Below are 20,813 nucleotides of genomic sequence, written 5' to 3'. Positions count from 1 at the left end.
TGGTCTGTTCCCTGGGAACCTGGGCTCCAGGAGGAGCTGCTTTCCCGCCATGTCCTCTAGAAGAAATGGGGCACTGCCTGATTTGTGCACCCCAGAGCTTGGCCAGCAACTTCCCCAGGTTGTTGGGAGACCCCATGGGTGAAACGTGGGTTGGTAGCTTTGGGGACCACGCCTCTGGCTCGGGGCACTCTAATTTTTCTCCCGTCTTGGTTTTAGAACTGGACTAGATGGAGCAGTAGCGTTCCTACAGCATAGCTTCGGCAATGCCAGCTAGTGAGAGCAGAATTCATCACTCAGCCTCTGGAGTCAAAACAGGGTGGCCACGGTCCTGATGATGGTGGCTGGCCAAGACGGGGGCCCAGTGAGTGTGCAGCCGAGGGGATCTGGGGCTGGAGGACAGGCTTGCAGCTAAGCATGCTCTGAATCCTGGCTGGTGGAGAGACTATAGGCAGGAACTTTCCCTGGGGAGAAGCTTGTCCAGGGGGCTGGCTTGAGGCACAGGCAAGGCCAGGCCAAGAATGGCCAGAGGCCTGGGTAGCACACAGGTTCCATAGCCGTGGGAAGAAGCGCCTGGGCTCAGGAGGCCAGTTGCCTGCACCGATTCCTCCCCAGCTCCTTTGTGATGTTTGTGACCTGGGGCAAATGACTAAGTGCTTCATTTCCTTATTTTTAATGGAATTAGTGACAGTACATGCTTCATAGAGAAGAATTAAATGAGGGAGCCTGCTGTTCTAGTCTGACTACTGGTAACAGAACACCCAGAACTGCCCATGGGCTGGGGGGCAGGTCTGCTCTCAGGATGGCCCACTTGTGTGTGCCTGAGAAGGTGGCCCTGGCTGTGGGCCGGGTGCCCCTCCAGGGGTCGCGTGGGCTCCACCGAGAATGGTAGCTAGTGCCGAGCGCACATGTCCCAACAGGCCAAAGCTGCCTGTCTGTGACCCAGCCCTGCAGGTCCAATGTCACCCCGCCACATGGCGTTGGTCCAGGCAGTCACCACATCCTTCCTCAGGTTCAAGGCTGGGGAACATGGGCCCCACCACTCGGTGGGGGTGTTGGAACCTGCACACGCTCACAGCTGCCTCACCTGGAGTCTGCCGTCTGCTCACTGCTTAGCCTGGCACACTGTGGGCAGTCAGCGGCAGTGACAGTCAGGACCCGCCACTCCCCTCCTCACTGGAGGATTCCCGAGGCACCTGCCCCATCCTGTGCTGAACACCTCAGATCTGAGGAAGGAAATTCCGTTTTAGAACCAGAACCCATCCAGCCGTCTTTCCTGTTACGCCTTGACCACTAGGTAAAGAGGTAAAGATAATATTCAAGTGCAGTGACTGGCAGCCAGGTCATGAGCCACTGCAGATGACCAGGGGACTGAGGTGGACCTGGCTTCAAGATTCCCCCTTCCTGGCCAGGCACTGGCTGCTTCCTTGGGTTCAGTCGGCTCTGCAGACATGAGGAATGTTCCAAGCTTCTCAGCCTCTTCTGGGGTGATCTTCCTCTATTTTAAGGGTCCGGGGTTTACCCGCCGCGGAGATGGGGATCTCACCACCATTTGGGACCCCACTTTCAGGAAGGAGGCACAAGGCAGTGGGCAGAGTGCCTTGGAGTCAGGAGGCTGAAACAGCTCTTGGCCTCCACCACCCGCCTTCCTCCCACCTCCAGGGCTCAGCCTCCTCTTCCCACGACTTCCTGCCTTGTAATGACAGAGACAAGAAAGGGCCTAAAAGGCTTTGCCCCCATAACCACCAGCACAAGTCCTGGGCACTTCAACCTCGACCCCCTTCCCTGTGGGCACAGGGGCAGCCGCATTAATGAGTATTAAACGTGCTCCTCAAGGACTCCTGGGCTCCCTTGCCCCACGTGCCTGGCCTCAGCCCATAAGGCTCCAAGACCCGAGAGCAGCAGGATGGAGGCGATGACACCAGACATATAGGAAACGTTTTTATTTCAAAAAGTTAATGTATTGAAGGCATCCTAAAACCTTAAACAGGATCCCAGACACAGAAGCCTAACGAACAGACAAATAAATATGCAAACCTGCCCCATGCTCGGGGGGCTGGCACTGGATGTCGGACCCTGGAAGGAGGGTGTGCTAGTCCAGAAGAGTCTTTGAAGTCGTATAAATATAGAATACTTTAAACAGTAGGTCAGCATTAAATACTAGTCACCAAACTCTCATAACTTAACTTGCCTCACAGACTCAAAGTCGTGCACCTCTAACACGGAGAGACAGTCCCTCCCCAGCTGGCCCCGCCCGTCGGTGTGCAGTGATGCAGCGGAGCACGGAGGGCAGGCAGGGAGGGGACACTTCTCAAGGGTCGACCCTGCTCCTGGACCCCCAGCGGGAGCCTGCTGTTGCTGAGGCTGGTGCCTCCCCTTCCCAAGGTGGGGTCTGGTGGGTGGGGACCTGGGGAGTTTCTAGGAAGTGATCACTGCCCCCCTCCCCCCACACCATCATCTGAGTCACCACCGGCGAGTAGGATGGCTGGTCACACAGTGAAGTACCAAAAACCCAGCAAAGACCCGACAAAGGCCCAGGCTCTGGCCCTCAGAGCTGACCAGAATGCCGTGGCGGGTGACAAACACTGATTTAGGAGGAAATCATGAGTGTCTGCAGCCCCAGCAAAAGGCCTCCCCATAAGCCACTCGCTGCAGAGATTTCTGCCCTTGACACACAACAGCCCTGCCTGCCTGGGGGCTGGTAGGGGGAGTTCCAGTGACCATGGCACACGGCTGCTCTCCACCCCCATCCTGCCTTCGTGGGCTGCCCAGGCCCTCCACAGAGACAGCCCTGGAAAGGGCACCTGGAGTCTTTCCCATGAAACTGAGCCCCTGCCCCACCCCCATGACCTGTCACATGTCACCACATCTCTCTGCGTGATGTCACACCCGCTGGGAGGACATGACTGGCACTGAACTGGTGACTGGGACAGAATCAGGGCTCCGTGGACGCCAAGCACCCCAGCCTTGATGTCCCCCTGCCGCCCACAGGAGACGAGCCATCACATGGGGCAGCCTTGCCTGCCTGGGAACCCAAGTCTGCCACCCCATGGAGCCAGACCACCTCTGGGTGGGCTCAGCCCACCAGGCAGGCGCCAGGGCTGGAAGAAAGGTCACAATAACCCCTGGGGAGTGAAGTGAGGGCAGTGGAGGGGGAGCCTCTAGGGTTGCAACCACCCTGGGGGGAGGGGGCAGGCCAGCCCCAATTCACAAGGGAGGACACAGACCAGGAGGGCTGACCTGGGAGGGGCATCCCCAAGGGAGCAGAGGGCTAAGTAAGCACCTATCCTGGCCAAGGCCCAAGGCAGGACACGCCAACTCCCCATCCCCTGCCTTCCCACTATGTCAGCTAGGTGGGGTGGGGTGGGGGATAGGGGCTGGAGTAGTCCCTGAGCCAGGGCCCAAGGGGACCTGAAGGGCCAGCTCTGGGCTGTGGCTGCTCCAGTGGGGTTTCCAGAGCAAGACGGTCAACCTGACAGCGATGGCTCCCCCAGGGCTCCTCACAGCAGGGAAGGCAGGGCCCCCCTACAGCTTCTGCCCAATAAAAGGATTGTTAAGAGCCACTTGGGAAGTGATGGTGAGAAAACTTTTTTCTTGGTGAGAACATGGATGAATATCCACCCAACGAGGAAAAACAAACATCCTCCCCTTTGGAAGGGAAGGAGCACAAATTCAAGCACAGGCTACTTTGGGGACCTGGAGGGGCCAAGACCAGCATCCACTGGAACACTCACACTTCAGAACCAGGGATACCAGCTCCGGGGTTCCCAGGGGCTCCTCCAGGCACCCACCTGGAGAAGCCCTGGCTTCTGCAGGTCTCAACGCACATGCCGCCCCCCACCCCCAACCCCCTGCAGAAAGCTTCAGCAGTGGCCCTGGAAGAGTAAAGATCAAACCACCCAGACCCTGCTTCTAGCTGCCCTCTCTTCCTTTAAGGAAAGGCCAACTGCATTTGAAACCTTGTGACCAACTATTGAGTCTGCCCCGCCCCGGGTTCCTTGAGAAACAACCCGCTCCTCCGCTCAGGCTGCCAGGGCAAGGGCGTCCACAGCTGTTTGCCTGGCGGGGCTTCAGCGACAAAGTCCCAGGGCCTCCTGGAGAGAAGCTACGACCTTGCACTTGCAGTCTTTAGTCCTCTCCCGCACCAGCCTGGGACGAAGGTCCTGGAGGCCCACAAGTCACGTGGGGCCACAATGGCAGGTGGGCTGGACAGGAACCCCAACACCTGTCCCAGCCCAGGTCCACTGGAGACAGACAACCCCCAGCAGGTCTCGCTGGGCCCCCTTCAAGGCTATGCTCCTGTCCACTCCCCGCCCTGTTTCGCCAGGTCTGAGCTTACTTCCAGGAGGCCCACTCATAGCAGATGTGTCGGTGCAAGGCCCCAGCAGGGTTGAGGAGCTGGGCAGGCATACCCCTCCACTGTGGAGCTGGCCTGCCGGCTGTCCAGCCCTGACCATAGAGTGTGGAACCTCCCTGGGGCCATCGTCGGCCTGATTCTCCATGTTCTGGATAGCAGGATCTGCGAAGAGGCTGTTCTCAAGACTCTGCTCCACTTGTACCCAGAAGTGCTGGGGTTCTGCTCTCCCGGGGCAGGGGCAGGCAAGGGGGGAAGTAGGCACAGGTGGTGACTGCAGGAGGGGTATGCCTGCATCGGAGAGGTGGGAGCCTGGGGCGGGGGGGATTTACTGGAGCCTGAGATGTGCTGACAGGGAGGCAGTTCTTCCTGGACCAAGGAGCAGGAGCGTGCACACTGGCCTGGCCCTAGGAGGCCCTGAACGCACAGCAACTCCCCAGGTATCATATCCTGAGCCTCGCTTGCTTGGCTGCCCCCGAGTCCACGCTCCGCCCGGTGGGCCCCACCTGTCCTGTGCACAAGAAAGGGGGTGCTGCCCCCCTAAGATGCCAGGTTACCTGCACCGAGGCCCTCCCCGGGCCGGGCCGGGGCTAGTGCAGCTCGGCAGGGTTCTGCGGTGGCCGGGGCTGGCCCACATCCATGTCACTGCTGCCACTGTCTAGCTCAAAGCCGCGCCCGCCCAAGGGTGTCTGGGGCATGAACTGGCGGAAGATGCTGACGCTGCCATGCCAGAAGGTGGGCTCTGGGAGCCGGCCCACCACGCTCCACGCCCGAGTCTCTGGGTCGTAGGCCTCCACCACGTCGGAGAGTTCGAAGGTGTTATCATAGCCCCCAGAGACGTAGAGCTTACCTCCGAGGACGGCCAGGCTGCCCCCAACGTGCACCTGTGGGCCAAGGTGGGCAGTGAGGGGAGGCTGGCAGCCAGGGCAGGGGAGAGCCCCCACAGCTCCCCCTCTGCAGGGAAGGTGCCCGGGGCCCTTGGCAGGGTGGCCTTGGCACTTCCTATACCCCAGCTAGGAAACAGGGGCTACATGCCCAGGGGCCACAAGCCATGGCTGGTCCCAATGGTGGTCAAGGGGCCTCCAAGCAGCCTCATCCCCGTAAGACAGGCACGATTGTTCTCCCCATCTTACAGATGGGAAAACAGTCACACGTGGCTGACAGTGGCAGAGCTGGGACTTGATCCAAAATCTGGGCTCTGAACCACAAGACTGGACTATCCCACCTTTCCCAAAATTGCTATAATGAGTAAGTGTAGCTCATTATGGGCTTCCCCGGTGGCACAGTGGTAAAGAACCTGCCTGTAGTGCAGGAGATACAAGAGACATGAGTTCAATCCCTGGGTCAGGAAGATCCCCTGGAGAAGGAAATGGCAACCCACTTCAGTATTCTTGCCTGAAGAATCCCATGGACAGAGGAGCCTAGCGGCCTATCGTCCACAGGGTTGCAAAGAGTTGGACACAACTAAGCATGCATGCGTGGTAGCTCATTATGGGGCCAACCAAAGTTAGTTTTGGCAACAGTAAAGATGTTAAATAAACTCTGATATTGTATATTATGACACTGGTCACACAGAGGTATCAAGAGAGAAGGTTTGGAAAATTCTTTTTTTGCTATGGGGAGGCTGTGCCATGCAGCATGTGGGATCTTAGTTCCCCGACCAGGAATTGAACCCATGTCCCTCACAGTGGAAGCACAGAGTCCTAACCACTGGACCACCAGGGAAGTCCCAGGTTGGGAAGTATTAAGGAAGACAGAAAACAGAGATAGATGTGGGTATAGATATGTGTCTGGGAATGGAAAGTGCCCATGTGGCCAAATGCTACCAAACCTTCCTGGCTCCATCTTACTGTAAAACTCAACAAGCAAAGAGAGTCACACCCCATTAGGCAGCAGAAGTGTGGGTACACAGCAGGTGCTCAATAAATGTACTCCCAAGGTCAATCCCCAGAGACCTCCTTGTCTGACCTCACCCCTCTGTTGCCCCCGTGTTCACTCTGCTCCAGCCATGCCAGGCTGAGGGCTTGTTCCATGAACGTATCAGGCATGGCCCGCCCCAGGCCCTTTGCACTTGCAGTCCCTCGGTGGAACACTCATTCGAAGCCTGCTCTCTGGCTCACAGTGGACGCTCAGTGAACTCTGGTCTGAATGGATGAACTAAGCTATGTGACTCTGGCATCTTATTTAAGGTCTCTGTTTTGGTGAACCCCAAACACAAGTGGAGGACAGCAGCAGCCGCTGTGCAGTGAGACAACGCTGGGGAAGTGCCCAGTACGGACCCTTGCCTGCTGGGACTGAACCCCCAAACACCTGTGCTGACACTGGTTGGAAACCAGGGCCAGCCCGAACTCCCAGTGCTGGTGAGTCTGCAAACTCACCTGATTCATTGACGGGATCTTATCCCATTCGTTCTTGGTGGGGTTATACACGTCCACTTCGGCCGAGTCGTCCCTGGGGAGTGGGCGAGGAGGAAGAGCAGGTCAGAGTGAGTAGGAAGCCCCTGGGTGTGAGCGCTGGAGAGAGGGTCCGCCAGGCCCACCTCCTTTGGGGACTTCTGTGATGCTGTTTAGCTGCCCACTGGCCAGCGGGACCCCGCCCCTGGCTCAGAGGGGCTGACTTCAGGTCCCCACACCTCGGCTCTGAGGCCGGAATCCAGCCTTGCTCCACAAACCCAACAATCACACTGAAACCCTTTCCTGCAGCCCAGCACCAACGCAGCCAACCCTCCGCGGCTACCATGGTCACACAGTCTAGCCTCAGCTCCCGAACTGACCATGGCCCTTCCGTCCAATCTCCACTTATTCTTCTGATTGGGACTTCTGCCTCCTCTTCAGGACAGCCTTCCAGGGCTGACCAGTCTAGGCCAGGCCCCCTGCCCCACTGCCCACCCCCCTTGTGCCCTGGACTGCTCCTCGGCCGCTGGCCTCCCACCACTGTCAGCCCCCATCACACCCCATTGACTGCTACATCTGAGGTGCCCAGAATCATAGGAGTGAGGACACCAGCACTGCCCCCCACTTTGGGCTCAGGCTCCTTCAATCCTGTTTGCCTCACTCCTGATGCCTTCACTCAAATGTTCAAAGGCACAGCCTCGAAAAACACTATCTCCCAAATGGTAGCGTTGATGATGATGATGGTCACAGGTCAGGGGTTAGCAGAAGGGCCCAAGAGTAAACATTTCAGGTCTTGTGGAGCAGACGGCCTCTGCGGCAGGTCCCCAGCACTGCCGCTGAGAACAAATGCAGCCACAGACGTATAAACAAAGGGGCTGGTTGCCTTCCCATAAAACCTTATTTATGGACGCAGCTTTGAATTTCACATAACTTTCCATACGTCAGGAAGTATGACTCTCACTTTGATTTTTTTTTTCCTCCAACCACTTCAGAATGTAAAAACCATTCTTAGGTTGTGGCCCATGAGATGACGATAATTAATATGGGAACCCACTGGGCTGCCCTCCCCGGCTGCAGGAACACAGAAGCTGCAGCCAGAAGGTGCCAGGCTGGACAAGGCTCTTGCTTCCTGCCTCTGCGGGGCTGGGACACCCCAGCCCAGGAGCCGTGTGAAACTGGGGCCAAACTGGAGCATGGCTGGGGGAGGGGGCTGCTGGTCGCTGCTCACGGCCGGGGCAGCTGAAGCGGACAGCGTGGGACACACCTCCCTATCACAGCCTCTTCTAGACGGGAGCTACCCCAACAGCGGGCCTTGTGAGCAGGAGTGACGTGGCCGAGGTGCCCAAGGGAGTGGATAGGGTGCATGAACGCTCAAGAGCACGAGACCCAGGCCCCCGGGCTCACCCACACGCTCAAGGAGGCCAGGCCCCCACTGTTCACTTAGAGGACAAACAGGCTGCCTTTCTAGACCTGCCTTTCTAGTTTGGTGGGAACTGTGGTGGGGGGACGGAGAAGGCAATGGCACTCCACTCCAGTACTCTTGCCTGGAAAATCCCACGGACGGAGGAGCTTGGTAGGCTGCAGTCCATGGGGTCACTAAGAGTCGGACACGACTGAGCAACTTCACTTTCATTTTTCACTTTCATGCATTGAAGAAGGAAATGGCAACCCACTCCAGCGTTCTTTCCTGGAGAATCCCAGCGACAGGGGAGCCTGGTGGGCTGATGTCTATGGGGTCGCAACAGAGTCGGAAACGACTGAAGTGACTTAGCAGCAGCAGTGGTTCGGTGGGGGGGTTGTGATGAGTAGAGTCGAACTCACCTACCTGGCCCTCCATGGCCTCGGTGACCATGTACGAAGGCTGACAGTGGGCCTGGGGGGCATCCTAAGATCCGCACGTGGGGCGGTTTAGCAGCTGACCAGCGACCCCGACCAGGAGGACCAAGGCGCTGGGCCTTCCGTCCACACGCTGGTCCTTGGGCATATCTTGTTCTAGGACCATGGGGTGGGGGCAGGAGGGTGTTCTCAAAGGCACTCGGCCTGGAACTGCCATGAGGGGCTGAGGCCAAGTTCCTGGCACTCTGACGAAGGTTCTGGCACCCTCATAAGGTGTATTTATAGCCATCCCCACCCCCACTTTGAAGAGGTTTTCACGACTCAGGGAGGAGAGCTGGACGAAGGGTCAGACGATGTGATGTTTATAACAAGGTCAGGAGCCGGCTGAGTCTCTGGGGCTTCCTTGGAGCCAACCTGACCTTTCTGGGAATCAGGGAGGCCTGGCCACCATGAGACAAGCAACACCTCTGGGTTCCAACTGTATTCTCCCTGGAAGCCTGGGAAAGAGTCTCAGGTCTGGGGCAGGGGAGGCTCAGCCGGTAAGAGGGGAGTGGCCCAAGAAGCACAGGGTCCCTGTCCTTGGAGACTCCCAATTCAAAGTCCCAGATGGAATGGGGAGGGAGGGATGGTCATTCACACCTTCCCCTCCCCTCTGGGTCTGAAGTTTCAGGCAGGCTCTAGGCCATGGAGAGGAGAGGCAGATACACAGGCCTATAAGCATGTAGGGCTGCCCGATGGCTCAGATGGCAAAGAACCTGCCTCCCAATGCAGGAGAACCAGGTTCGATCCCTGGGTTGGGAAGATCCCCTAGAGAAGGGCATGGCTACCTACTCCAGTATTCTTGCTTCAAGAATCTCATGGACAGAGGAGCTTGGCGGGCTATAGTCCATAAGGTCACAAAGAGTCAGATACAACTGAGCAACTAACACACACAAGCACGTTTGTGCGTGCATACGTGACACACACACAGAAGCTGTGATCTGCAGGTATGGAGCTCCCAGCTCCTTGGATGCCCACTGGCCAATCAGGAGGGGGCATCTGGCTGTGACAAATCATCAAGACCCACGGATGCACGCTGACCCACTGGGTGCCCAGTTCCACAGCCAGGCCCAGGGAGGTTGGGATGTGGTGACAGCACATGGGACCTGGGTTGGAAGTTCTTGGTTCTAATCCTGTGCCACCATTTAAAGCCTGAGGGGCCTTTCCTGGTGCTCCAGTGGCTAAGATGCCGTGCTCCTAATGCAGGGGGCCCAGGTTCGGTCCCTGGTCAGGGTACTAGATCCCACATGCCTGCATGCTGCAACTGAAGATCTTGAGGGCAGCAACTAAGACCTTATGCAATCGCATAAATATACATAAAAGCCTGCAGTTGTGAGCAAGTCCTTTACCCCTCTGTCCCTGTTTTGCCACCTGTGAAAGGGGGACAACAGTGGTGTCATCTTGTTAGACAGCCATGGGGCACTAGCCTTGAAAATGCCCATAAAGCAGGTAACCCAGAGTTCGACCCACTGGGGATTTCAACAGGCTAACTACAGTCATTGTTCCTGCAGGCAGCTCCAGGCCGGCTTGGTACCACGCCCCTCCCTGGTCCAGGGTGGCGGCGGGATCCTGGGAGAACAGCATTCTTTTAGCAAGACTCATGAGCCCTCCTGGGCCAGGCCGGGTAGGAAGGGGAGAGAGAGAACCTGCAGAGATGCACTGAACCCGGAAGTTCTGCTTTCTGCAGAGAGGGCGAGGTCAATCCATCCACCTGGTCCCTCACACCTGGCACCAGTCGGCTGATGAGCAAACTGTCTGTCAGGCCATGCTCCTCCTCCCAAAGACTCAAGTGTCCAGAAAGCTCTCCTCTTATTAAGATTCAAAGTCCCTCTCAGGTAGGATAGGTGGCTCCTTTTAGTAAAGGCCACATGAGACCAACTAGGGTTTTTAGAGGGACCCAGCTTCCCAGGTGGCACTAATGGTAAAGAACCCGCCCGCCAATGCAGAAGACAAGGGTCTGATCCCTGGGTCAGGGAGATCCCCTGGAAGATGAAATGGCAACCTATTCGAGTATTTTTGCCTGGAGAATCCCACAGACAGAGAAGCCTGGTGGGCTACAGACATCAGGGTCACAAAGAGTCAGACACAACTGAAGCAACTTAGCGTGCAGGCACAGGCGAAGTCTAGCCAAAGAGACATAGTTGATTTAGCATCTTTGAATCTCAAAAAGTTCTCTGTAAAGACCTAGCTCCATCCATCACACTTGGGTCCCAAGAGGCCACAGAAACCACTCTAAGTAATGAGGGGCAGAACCACAGCTCCAGGTCAGAAGGATCCACCTCAGAGCCCAGTGTGACCTCAGTTTCCTCATCTGTGAAATGGGAGAACACCAAAGCTGTGCTCAACTAGTAAAAAAGAGCACCCAGTGGCCTTGGCCCCTGGGGACTCACCTGATGAAGTACATGAGTCCGTTCAGAGTCACTGTCTTGGGGGCAAAGGACCAGGGTGGGAGCTGGCCGCAGTCCACCAGCGACCACAGGTCCGTGTCTGGGTGGTAGCACTGCATGACCATGGTCTCCTTGCCGGCCAGGGAGCCGATGGCGTAGAGCCGGCCCCGGCAGGCTGTGGTGGAACAGTTGTCCATGGGGTAGGTCATGGGCTGCAGGGCCTCCCAGGAGTCGGTGGTGTGGTCGTAGCGCTCCGTGCTGTCCGCAGCCACCACGTACAGCAGCCCGTCCAGCACGGAGGAGCTGTGGTACTCCCGGGCCTTCAGCATGGGCGCCACCTCCGTCCACTCATTCACACTCGAGTTGTACCTCCACACACAGTCATAGAGCCGGGAGCCATCCGATCCACCTGCCAGGGAGCACAATGGGCAGATAGACGATTAGCCCACACTGACTCAGGGTGAGTCACCCACCCGTGACTCCCTCAACTTCCTAGAGAGTAAGATGAAACACACATCCGCTCTTACCAAGGCCCCAGCCAGGGGCTCAAGCCAGGTACAGGCTGAACACTGCCCAGGAGGATGGTCCAGCTTCATGCCATAAAAACACCACCGCACCTCTGTGGGCCAACCAGAGGCCCAGAGGCCACAACTCTGAGTACACAGTAACCTCAGTCTGGACCCCTGCACTCAGAGTCAGACACCTCAACTGGATGGGAGCATCAGGTCTTGGAGTCCATTTTCCCAGGAAGCCACAAGTCATGTGGGTGGGAGGGACTTCCCTGGTGGTCCAGTGGCTAAGACTCTGAGCTCACAATGCAGGGGGCATAGGTTCGATCCCTTGTTGGGAAACTAAGGTCCTGCATGCTGTGCTTGGCCAAAAAAAAGAAAAAAACTAAAACAGCATAAGTGGGTGGGGTGCCTGGGGACTTGTTCATTAAATTCTGGGCATCCCCTAACCAAGGCTGGGCCAGGATGAGTTAAGAAGAAACCTAAGTGCTCAGCCAGCAAGAAACCTAACACAGAAGGTGATGCTATGAGTGAACTTCTGGGGTTGTATTTCTTGATTTATGTGCAAGCTACCGACTTGTTTTGTTTGGAAAAAGTCATCAAGCTGTGCAAGTATGATGTCTATTTTTCCATCTATATGTCCAAAAAAAGGGCTAAAAAGCAAACAAACAAAGCCCAGTGGTACTGGCTATTGCCATAAGTTAAACCAGGCTCACCTAGGACATTAGGATTCCCGAAGGGTGAAGGGGCCCCAAGAACCCTGGGGGTTGGATTCCCCTCCTTGTCCCAAGCCTGGGGGCAAAGGGCAGAGCAGAGCCGCCATGACATTCTATCCGACTCACAGCCTGGAGCTTTTAGAGGGAGAAGACAGCCTTCTTGTAAAGTCCTCCCAGCCTCCCTTCTTCCTTCTAAAGGAGAACTGTGTCAAAGGCAGCTGAAGCCGCCTCCTCGCCCCTGTGAGATTCCCTAGAGGCAGCTGTAGGGAATGACCCAGCCACCTGTCTAAACCCAAAGGATTAGCTGAGACATTTATGGAAGGGTGTGCAAAGATGGGGCGAGTCTGACCAGTTGTGGGAGTTTACTGACCAGACTTCAGTGGTGGGGGTGGGGCAGGGTTGAAGGGGGTTGGTTCCCCAACAACACACGGCCAACCTCAGACTGGGAACTGGCCCATTCTGGCAGATTCCTGCAGAGGCAAGACCTGGAGTGGCAGCCACACAGCTGAGCCTGTCCTCAGGCTAGGATGAGCCCAACTTCTCAGCTCAGAGCCCCCAGGACACTGGAGGGAGGGGCGGGTACCTCAGAGCTGGCTTTCTCCCGAACTAACGTGCCAGGCTGGACACAGCGCTGCGCCGGCCCAGCTGAGGCCTCCCTGCCCGATCCAGCCCCCTGCAGGCCCTGAGCGTATGCTTGGCTGGGTTCTTTCCTTATATAGCCCTCGAACAGACCGCCCCTCCTCACCCCACGCATGGAGAGAGCCTCATGTTTGAACTGGGATTCATCTTTAATAAAAAATGTGGGAGATGCCCAGGACTGGGGCGGGCTGGGACCCGCCCAGCATGACTCGGCAGTGTTTTGGGGTTTGGGCCAAGTAATTGGAAGAAAACCTCTTAGCATGTGACTCTGTTTACAGTCGCTGGGCCGGGAGCAGTCTAAACACCACGTGACCCACAGCGCAGGGCCTAGGTACAAGCCCCAGGGAACGCTGTCACTGGTGACCAAGTGAGTGAGTCAGGGGACTGTGCTGCTCAGCTGGGAGGGAGAAATCCCCCCTACCGGGGTAGAAAGGATGTACCACAGGGTGTCAGTCCCTGGCCTGTCCCCAGATTCCTTGGGGAGAAAAAGGTAGCACTCATAGTGCAGGGTTGGAGAAGGAAATGGCAACCCACTCCAGTGTTCTTGCCTGAAGAATCCCAGGGACGGGGGAGCCTGGTGGGCTGCCGACTATGGGGTCTCACAGAGTCAGACACGACTGAAGTGACTTAGCAGCAGCAGCATAGTGCAGGGAGGCTGCCCCAGTGTCTTGCCACCAAATGGGGACACCGCCTGGACAAGGAGGGGGCTGCCCATACAGGCCCTGTGAGAGCCACAGACGGCTACTTGTCCCACTAACACAAAGGGGTTCTTCTAGATCTTAAGTATCAACCCTAGAAACTTCTGTGCCTGCCGGTCGGGGGAAGGGGGAGTGTCCACCTGCACCCAGGTGGCGCCTGCGGTTCCAGGCACTTCGGGTTCTCTTGCAGGTAAAATTGCCTGCTCCTCCGTTGGGATCTGGGCGGGCCAGGGTCCTCCTGATCAGCCCCCATGCTCACTTACCCGTCACGTAGATGTCGTTGCCCAGCGCCACGATGCTGTAGCCTCCGCCCAGGTGGTCGGGGAACTCGGCCAGGTAGCGCCACTGGCCCGTCTGCGGGTTGTAGCAGTCGACGGTGACCAGTTCGTCGCAGTCCTGGTCGCATCCGCCCACGAGCACGAGGATCTCGGCGAGGCCGGTGGAGGGGCGCGGCCGCATCCGAGGGCAGGGCCCGCGGTCGTGGCGGTCGTAGCGTGCCGCCTGGAAGTCGCGCGCCTCGCGCAGCAGGCGCAGGCAGGGCGGGCAGCGGGCCACCAGCGGCTCGGCCTCGACGTGCGCCAGCAGGTAGAAGCGGCGCACGAAGGGCAGGCGCACGGCCTCCAGCAGCTGCGGCCAGTGCGCCGCGCGGCGCGGCGGGTCGGCGCGCACCCAGCGCAGTGCAAGCTGGTAGGCGGCCTCCTCTTTGGGCACGCAGAGCCCGTCGTCGCGCAGGTAGCGCAGCAGCCGCGCCAGGGGCAGACGCTCCAGCTGCTCGGCGCCCAGCTCGCCCACGTGGCGCAGGATGAAGCGCTGAGCCGCGCTCGCCAGCCCCGCGCAGCTAAAGGCCTCGGCGAAGTCCTGCATGTCCAGGCAGTTGGTCAGATCGAGCTGCTGCTGCAGGAAGGCGCCGCACGCTTCCTTCACCGCCGGGAACTGCAGCAGGTCGGCGGCGCGCAGCAGCGGCTCGGCGTTGTCGCCGCTCACCGCCACGCGGCCCGTGTAGCTGAAGTCGAGCAGCAGCTGTAGCATGTCGGGCGGCACGCCGTGCAGGCGCACCCGCTCGGCGCGGCTCTCGCGCAACTGCCCGGCGAACATGGCGCGGAAGTAGGGGCTGGCGGCCGCCAGCACGGCGCGGTGCGCCGGGAAGTCGCGCCCGCCAGCCGCCTCCAGGGTCACGTCCAGGAACTTGCGCTCGGCGCGGAGCTGGCTCAGGCCGCGCAGCAGGCTCAGGGCGTGCGCGGGGTCCGAGAAGGGCAGTACGGCCAGGGGCGCCGGCCGCTCCATGGCGCCTTGGCTGGGGGCGCGGGGCCGCTGCGCGCAGTACTCGGAAAAGCCGCGGCCGGGGCCAGCGGAGAGACAGTATGCGCTGGGAGCCGCCGCAATAAATACGACCGGGCGCGGCGGCCTCCGGGGGGCCGGGCCGGGCGGGGGCGGGGCGTCACCGACCCCGCCTACTTAACTCTTTTGGGTCCGGCGCCGCTGCCAGGCTGAGGGCGCTGACTCGCCTTCTCTCGCGCGCTCCCGCCCCCGCGCTCCAGGCTGAGTCACCGCCGCCTGCGCCCGCTCCCTCTCTCCGCCCTTCCGGGGCTTCCTGCGGCCTCCCGCCGACGCCGGAGCCTGGGACACCGGGTGACAAGTGTCCTTTCGGAGGGGGGCGGCCCTGCCGTGCGCTGGAATCCGGGGCCTCCAGAGCCTGCCCATCACCCACTCGGCCCGGCTGCCGAACAAAACCCGGTGGGGGAGAACGAAGCCATCCCTTTCGCGCCAGACTTCCCAAACTGCTTCAGGGCGACTCGGTACAACGGCTTTTTTTTTTTTTTCCCTTTGGAATTCCACTAGTTCCAAGGGTTGCTTGTTAACCCTATCTCGGGACAGATTTCTAACGACGAACAAGTATAAAATCTTTAGGTGACGTTTTCTTCTTGGCGCATCCATGAGGGACACCGGGCCAGATGCCAGGAATCTGCTCCGCTGTGTTCCTGCACGAGTTTCTAACTTGACTAACTCGGTCAGTAACTTTCGTCAGCACACAAGGCGGTTTTAGTTTCTAAGTCATAGAGACCCTTTCAGGCTCCGAGCTCCCCTCTGAAGGGGAGGGGCCTGCCCTGGCTGTGTTTGGTCACCCTGGCCTTCTAGCCCCTCCTCTCCTGGTAATGGAAATAGGAAAGGCAGAAATCAGGGTAGGAAAGATCCATGAGAATTCGTTAGAATATACTATTAAACTGAACAAAAAGCTGAAGCACCAGAAAATAATTCCTGGGAAAAATAGCTGTTTTTCCTCTTCCATTTGAGGGGCTCCAGGTACCCAGAGGGAACCGGGCTCAGCTCAAGGTCAGACAGGGCTGCATTAAAACCCAGAGGTGTGCCTCTTCAACGTCACCATCACATGTGGGGTGACCATGAAGAAAGAAATCTTCCTTATTTTGGTTCCAGTAGATACAATACCAGGACTTTGCTTTCAAAGAAACCAGATGAAAAAATTCCCTCACTTGGAAGCCATTTTTTTCTTCAGTTCAATGGACGATTTGCTCATTTTTTAAAAAGACCCTTATTTGGCTTCTTGTGTTGCAGATGAAACCGGGGTTTTTGTTACTGGGTAGCCCCCACCCGGCCCGGTGAACTTGGCAAACACACCCGATGGAAGCCTCACTCTGCCCACGTGTGTCCTGGGGCAGGCGGGCCACACCAGGAGCTGCTGTCATTTCTTGGTTCCAGCTCATTCGACTCAGCCTTTGGAGAAGACATCTTGGTTTTATTCCACCTCGGAGAAGTGAACTGTAAGGCCTTCTTTTCTCTTCCTGAATCTCTCACCATCTTCCCGTGAGAAGGTATCTGATCTGAATGTCAGCATGGGAAGCACAGCCCTAAGTCAGAAAACATTCAGGTACCCAGGCGGGCTGCATGTTGCCCATAGATGGACTGTTCACACAGCTATTAACGGCAGCATTCCTGGGCCCAGGAGCTGGGCCAATAAGCTTACTTGCTCAGGCTTTGTGACAAGAAAGTCTGAGTAGCCAGGAAGTGGGATGTTTGCAGGGAAAAGTACTACAGTCCCTCTAGGTCAAAACCCATCCACCTGGTATAAATCAAATCTTTACATCAATAATGTTTCTGTAGTTAAGAACTGAGTCTACTTTTGTGTATCCCCAACAACAGGGATTAACTGTTTCAGGTTTACTTTGAAAAATAGATGTTGCTACCTATTAAAATGGAAAGATTTTCATGTTATAATGTCAAGCAAACAATCTGATTACCTGTGTGACCCCCATTAGTTATAATGTGTTTATATGCCTACCAAGAAACTGTGAAGGTAACATTTTTCTCTAGGTGGCTAGGTTTGTTTTGTTGGTTTTTGCTTGCCTGCATTTTGTTTTCCTATATTAAACATATATAACCTGGGTATTCAAGGAATATTGAAAGTTCAAAATAAAAAGTTCAGTTCTTGAGGAAAAAAAGTATATTATTAATATCCTAGACCTAACAGGAGAGCACTTGAAGCCATGTATATAAATCTAAGGCAATGAAGGAATGTAGTTAGAAAAGAAAGGAACAGATTTAGACTTATCAGCTGTGTTTGGAATTTTGAATAACCTGCTAACCCAAGCATGCTACTTGGTTCCTTTTTTTTGCTCATTAATCTCATGAGTTCAAAATGGGAATGTGAAAAATCCATTCACTGCAGTATGATAGTGTGATGGATACAGTCAGCAAACTGTATTAATATGGGGGTTTAAAATTCTCAAATATCATCCAACACCCTAGTGTGGTGCAAACACCACTTTCTGGTGAGGAAGGTGTTAACTAACCAACAAGCAATAGTTTGTGGGAAAATGTATTTAAAGACTAAACTTCAGTCATGAATGTTTTAAAAGTGTACCTCTTCTAAAATCATGAAACTGGTCTAAGTAACTTTATGATAATGTAATTCAATGTGATTTAACAAATAATGGTACGTATTCATTAAATACCAAATTAAATAAAAACAAATTTCATTTAAAAAATGAAAACCACTTGATATTTGAATTCTGATTTTAGGCAGACAGGACAACAGCTAACTGAGATAATTTTAAAAGCTGCTGTGACCTCCTTTTTATATTCTTTGAGAACATACAGGAAGGCTCATAGCCTCATTGAGCTTGCCTGTTTGCCATGACAAGGCTGTGATCCATGAAGGGGACAAGAACACATACTGTAGCATTTACAAAGTCAAAAAGAGATTGTACCTTTTCCCAATTAGACATTCTATTTTTTTCTGATTCTGGGCTGCCTAAGGTGTGGTCTGTAATGTACTTATTACATATAATTTTTTTAAGGAATATTACAGTATTCTGTTAATTATTAAGTGTAGTATTATATGAAAATGACATGCTACAAGTAAAAATATTTAAATCGTTTGGGACATAGTGTTACCTATTAATCTTTATATTTTACCTGTATAAACCAAAACATGAGAAATCCATTTGATTCGTCTATGCACATCTAATTTTCATCATTATATGGAAAGTTGACAAGACCAGTTTAGAAATTATTTATTAATAATTTTAAATTATTCACACCAGGACATCCTTGATGGTTAGGGGCTGTACCTTGGTGCTCCTAATGCCGGGGGCCTGGGTTCCATCCCTGGTTGGGAAACTAGGGTCCACATGCTGCAACAGAAGATCCTGCATGCAGCAACTAAGACCTGGGAGAAAAGCTATGATGAAACTAGACAGCGTATTGAAAATCAGAGATGTTACTTTGCCAACAAAGGTCCATCTAGTCAAAGTTATGGTTTTTCCTGTAGTCATGTATGGATGTGAGAGTTGAATCATAAAGAAGGTTGAACGCCGAAGACTTGATGCTTTTGAGCTGTGGTGTTGGAGAAGACTCCTGAGAGTCCCTTGAACTGCAAGATTAAACCAGTCAATCCCAAAGGAAATCAATCCTGAATATTCATTAGAAGGACTGATGCTGAAGCTCCAATACTTTGGACACCTGTTGGAAGAACTAACTCATCAGAAAAGGCCCTGATGCTGGGAAAGACTGACAGCAGGAGAAGGAGATGACAGAGGATGAGATGCTTGGATGGCACCACTGACGTAATGGACATGAGTTTGAGCAAGCTCCAGGAGATGGTGAAGAACAGGGAAGCCTGGCATGCTGCAGTCTATGGGGTCGCAAAGAGTGGGACAGTTGAGTGACTGAACAACAAAAGCCAAATAAATAAAAATAAGTATTAAAAAATTATTCACACACGTTCATACAGTAGGCAAGGTACTAAAAGTTCAAAATACAGTTTTGAGAAATTTTCACCTATTTTCCTCTCTTGGAAGTGAGAAAGGCAAAAAACTGTGGGTAGGAAAATCCATTAAGAATCCATAAGAATATCCTATTAAACTGTGTAAAAAGATGAAACACCAAAAAATAATTCCTGGAAAAATATATCTTTTGTGTGTAACCACAATCAGGCTGAGTTAAAACAGAAGCAGAAAAGCATTCCTGAGTTTCCCCCAAGTGAATGCAGTGTAGAGTGAGATTTAGGAAGGTGAAGCTATATTTGGTAACTCAATTAAAATAACTACATTCTCAAGTTACTTACTGGGAAACCATGGTATTCTTAGTATTTTAAAACTTGTCACAACCTGTGCTAATGTTGGCTTTTTTCTTCCTCTTCCCTGGGTAACTATAATCATCTGAGAATTAGTATTCAGTAGCAGGTTTTTTTTTTTTTTAAAGCAGAAAACAAAGATCGGGCTACTGTGGCTAATGCTGTTGCATGATTCATGGAATTCTAGATTTGCCCCCTGGAGCCCAAGAATAGTACAGGATACCTGAGAAATAAACTGAGTATGTTGAAGAAACCTAAGCCTGTCATACAGAGGAAAGCACCTTTATTATTCCTGCAGCTACATATATTATGCTATTGAATTTGGGTCAGTTATTGGTGTTGAGGCAAGGGATGGTAGGTATTAATATCTAAATCTTCTTCAAAAAGCTAAATTTCTAACAGGAATCGAAGGATAAAGAAAGTCTTCCTCTATGAAGTTTTCTATTTCACTGGAGTGGCAGGTAGGGAGACAAGCAGAGTGCTCCAGGTGTACTGGTCACCTCCATGGTGGTACTGTTGCTTAGTTGCTAAATTGTGTCCAGCTCTTTTTCCACCTCATGGACTGTAGCCTGCTAGGCACCTCTGTCCATGGGATTTCCCAGGCAAGAATAGTGGAGTGGATTGTCATTTCCTCTCCAAGGGATCGTCCCAGACCAGGGATGGATGCATTTTCTGAGTTGGCAGGTGGATTCGGTACTGCTGAGCCACCAGGGAAAGCCCACCTTTGTGTACTAAGAACTTAGTCAAATTGGATACCTACCCTGAGGAAGTTATCACTGTCACATGACACCATCTAAGTTTGGGATTTTCTTAGTGTGACTGAGTGGTCCAATATAGATCCCTGAATTCTAGGTTCTTTTGTCATCAAGTCCCTTATTATTGTAAGTTCTTTATATCATTTTCTTAATTGGGGGGGGGTTAATGTTTATTATGTGAAAAGTTGTACTATTAAGGAATAATGATCCTTTTTAAAAAATTCCTCTATTCATTTGGACTTTGCCTCTCATAATCATTCTTTTCTTGGTATTTACACCTTTAAACTAGCAATAGGATAATGTCCCTCTTGGCCCTTTCATATTTAGACAAAACAAGTTGCTCTAGTGAATATGACCCTTGGCGAAACTGGCGAACCTCAGGACATTTGCTCTGGCAACAGAGATCAGATAACATTCCAAATCTCGCTAAATCACCTAAAGGTGAGGACTCTGTGAGAAGGTGTTAATGTTTCCACAGGCTAAATCTGATGTCTGTTTTTATCTTACTAGCTTTGTAAAGCACCTCAATTTACTATCCCCTCTGGGAAGCTCTCCAAATCTTCGAAGATCTTGCTGAAATGTTTTAAAAAGTAGCAACAATGATAAAAATAAACTATTTATTGAGGCAAGTAAAACATTTTATAGCTAAGGTATTAAAGGCTTAGAGAAGTATTTCTAAGATAAATCAGTCTCTTAATCACTAAGTGTTTCCAGCAGAATTATCTTAACCATCCAAACAGCAATAGACAATCAATGCAGCATTCACTACCACGGAAACAGTCTAATTTTTTTAGGGGTTCTTCCGATCATCTTTCTGATTTAGTATGTAGATGAGTCAGTTTTCTGATCTGAATTTAAAATTTTATGTCATTCCTGTTTAACAGTTTGTCTTCGAAGCCA

At 53.6% G+C, this 20,813-nt stretch overlaps 1 protein-coding gene and 1 long non-coding RNA gene across 2 annotated transcripts; one reads left to right on the top strand and one right to left on the bottom strand.

Moving 5' to 3' along the window:
- Nucleotides 1-1,925: 1,925 nt before the first annotated feature.
- KLHL21 (kelch like family member 21) lies at nt 1,926-14,905 on the bottom strand. Its single transcript, XM_061160499.1, has 4 exons — nt 13,832-14,905; nt 11,010-11,415; nt 6,730-6,802; nt 1,926-5,235 (listed from the first exon to the last, which is right to left on the bottom strand). The coding sequence occupies exons 1-4, from the start codon at nt 14,850-14,852 to the stop codon at nt 4,942-4,944; spliced, it is 1,794 nt and encodes a 597-aa protein (XP_061016482.1). The 5' UTR covers nt 14,853-14,905; the 3' UTR covers nt 1,926-4,941.
- Nucleotides 14,906-15,379: 474 nt separating this feature from the next.
- Nucleotides 15,380-19,297, top strand: LOC133069218 (uncharacterized). The gene is made up of 2 exons (XR_009695819.1): nt 15,380-15,576; nt 16,140-19,297. It is a non-coding gene; the product is annotated as an uncharacterized LOC133069218 (long non-coding RNA).
- Nucleotides 19,298-20,813: the final 1,516 nt, after the last annotated feature.

The sequence above is a fragment of the Dama dama genome, chromosome 14 (genome assembly GCF_033118175.1).
Source record: "Dama dama isolate Ldn47 chromosome 14, ASM3311817v1, whole genome shotgun sequence".
Classification (NCBI taxonomy): Eukaryota; Metazoa; Chordata; class Mammalia; order Artiodactyla; family Cervidae; genus Dama; species Dama dama.
Note: the sequence above shows the minus strand (reverse complement) of the source record. Positions and strands in the feature narration are given on the sequence as shown.

Coding starts and splice junctions, on each gene's coding strand:
- KLHL21 (XM_061160499.1), bottom strand. CDS start 14,852: ATGGAGCGGCCGGCGCCCCTGGCCGTACTGCCCTTCTCGGACCCCGCG. Junction 11,416..13,831: donor CAACGACATCTACGTGACGG/GTAAGTGAGCAT, acceptor GCTCCCTGGCAG/GTGGATCGGATGGCTCCCGG. Junction 5,236..6,729: donor AGATCCCGTCAATGAATCAG/GTGAGTTTGCAG, acceptor CTTGGCCCACAG/GTGCACGTTGGGGGCAGCCT.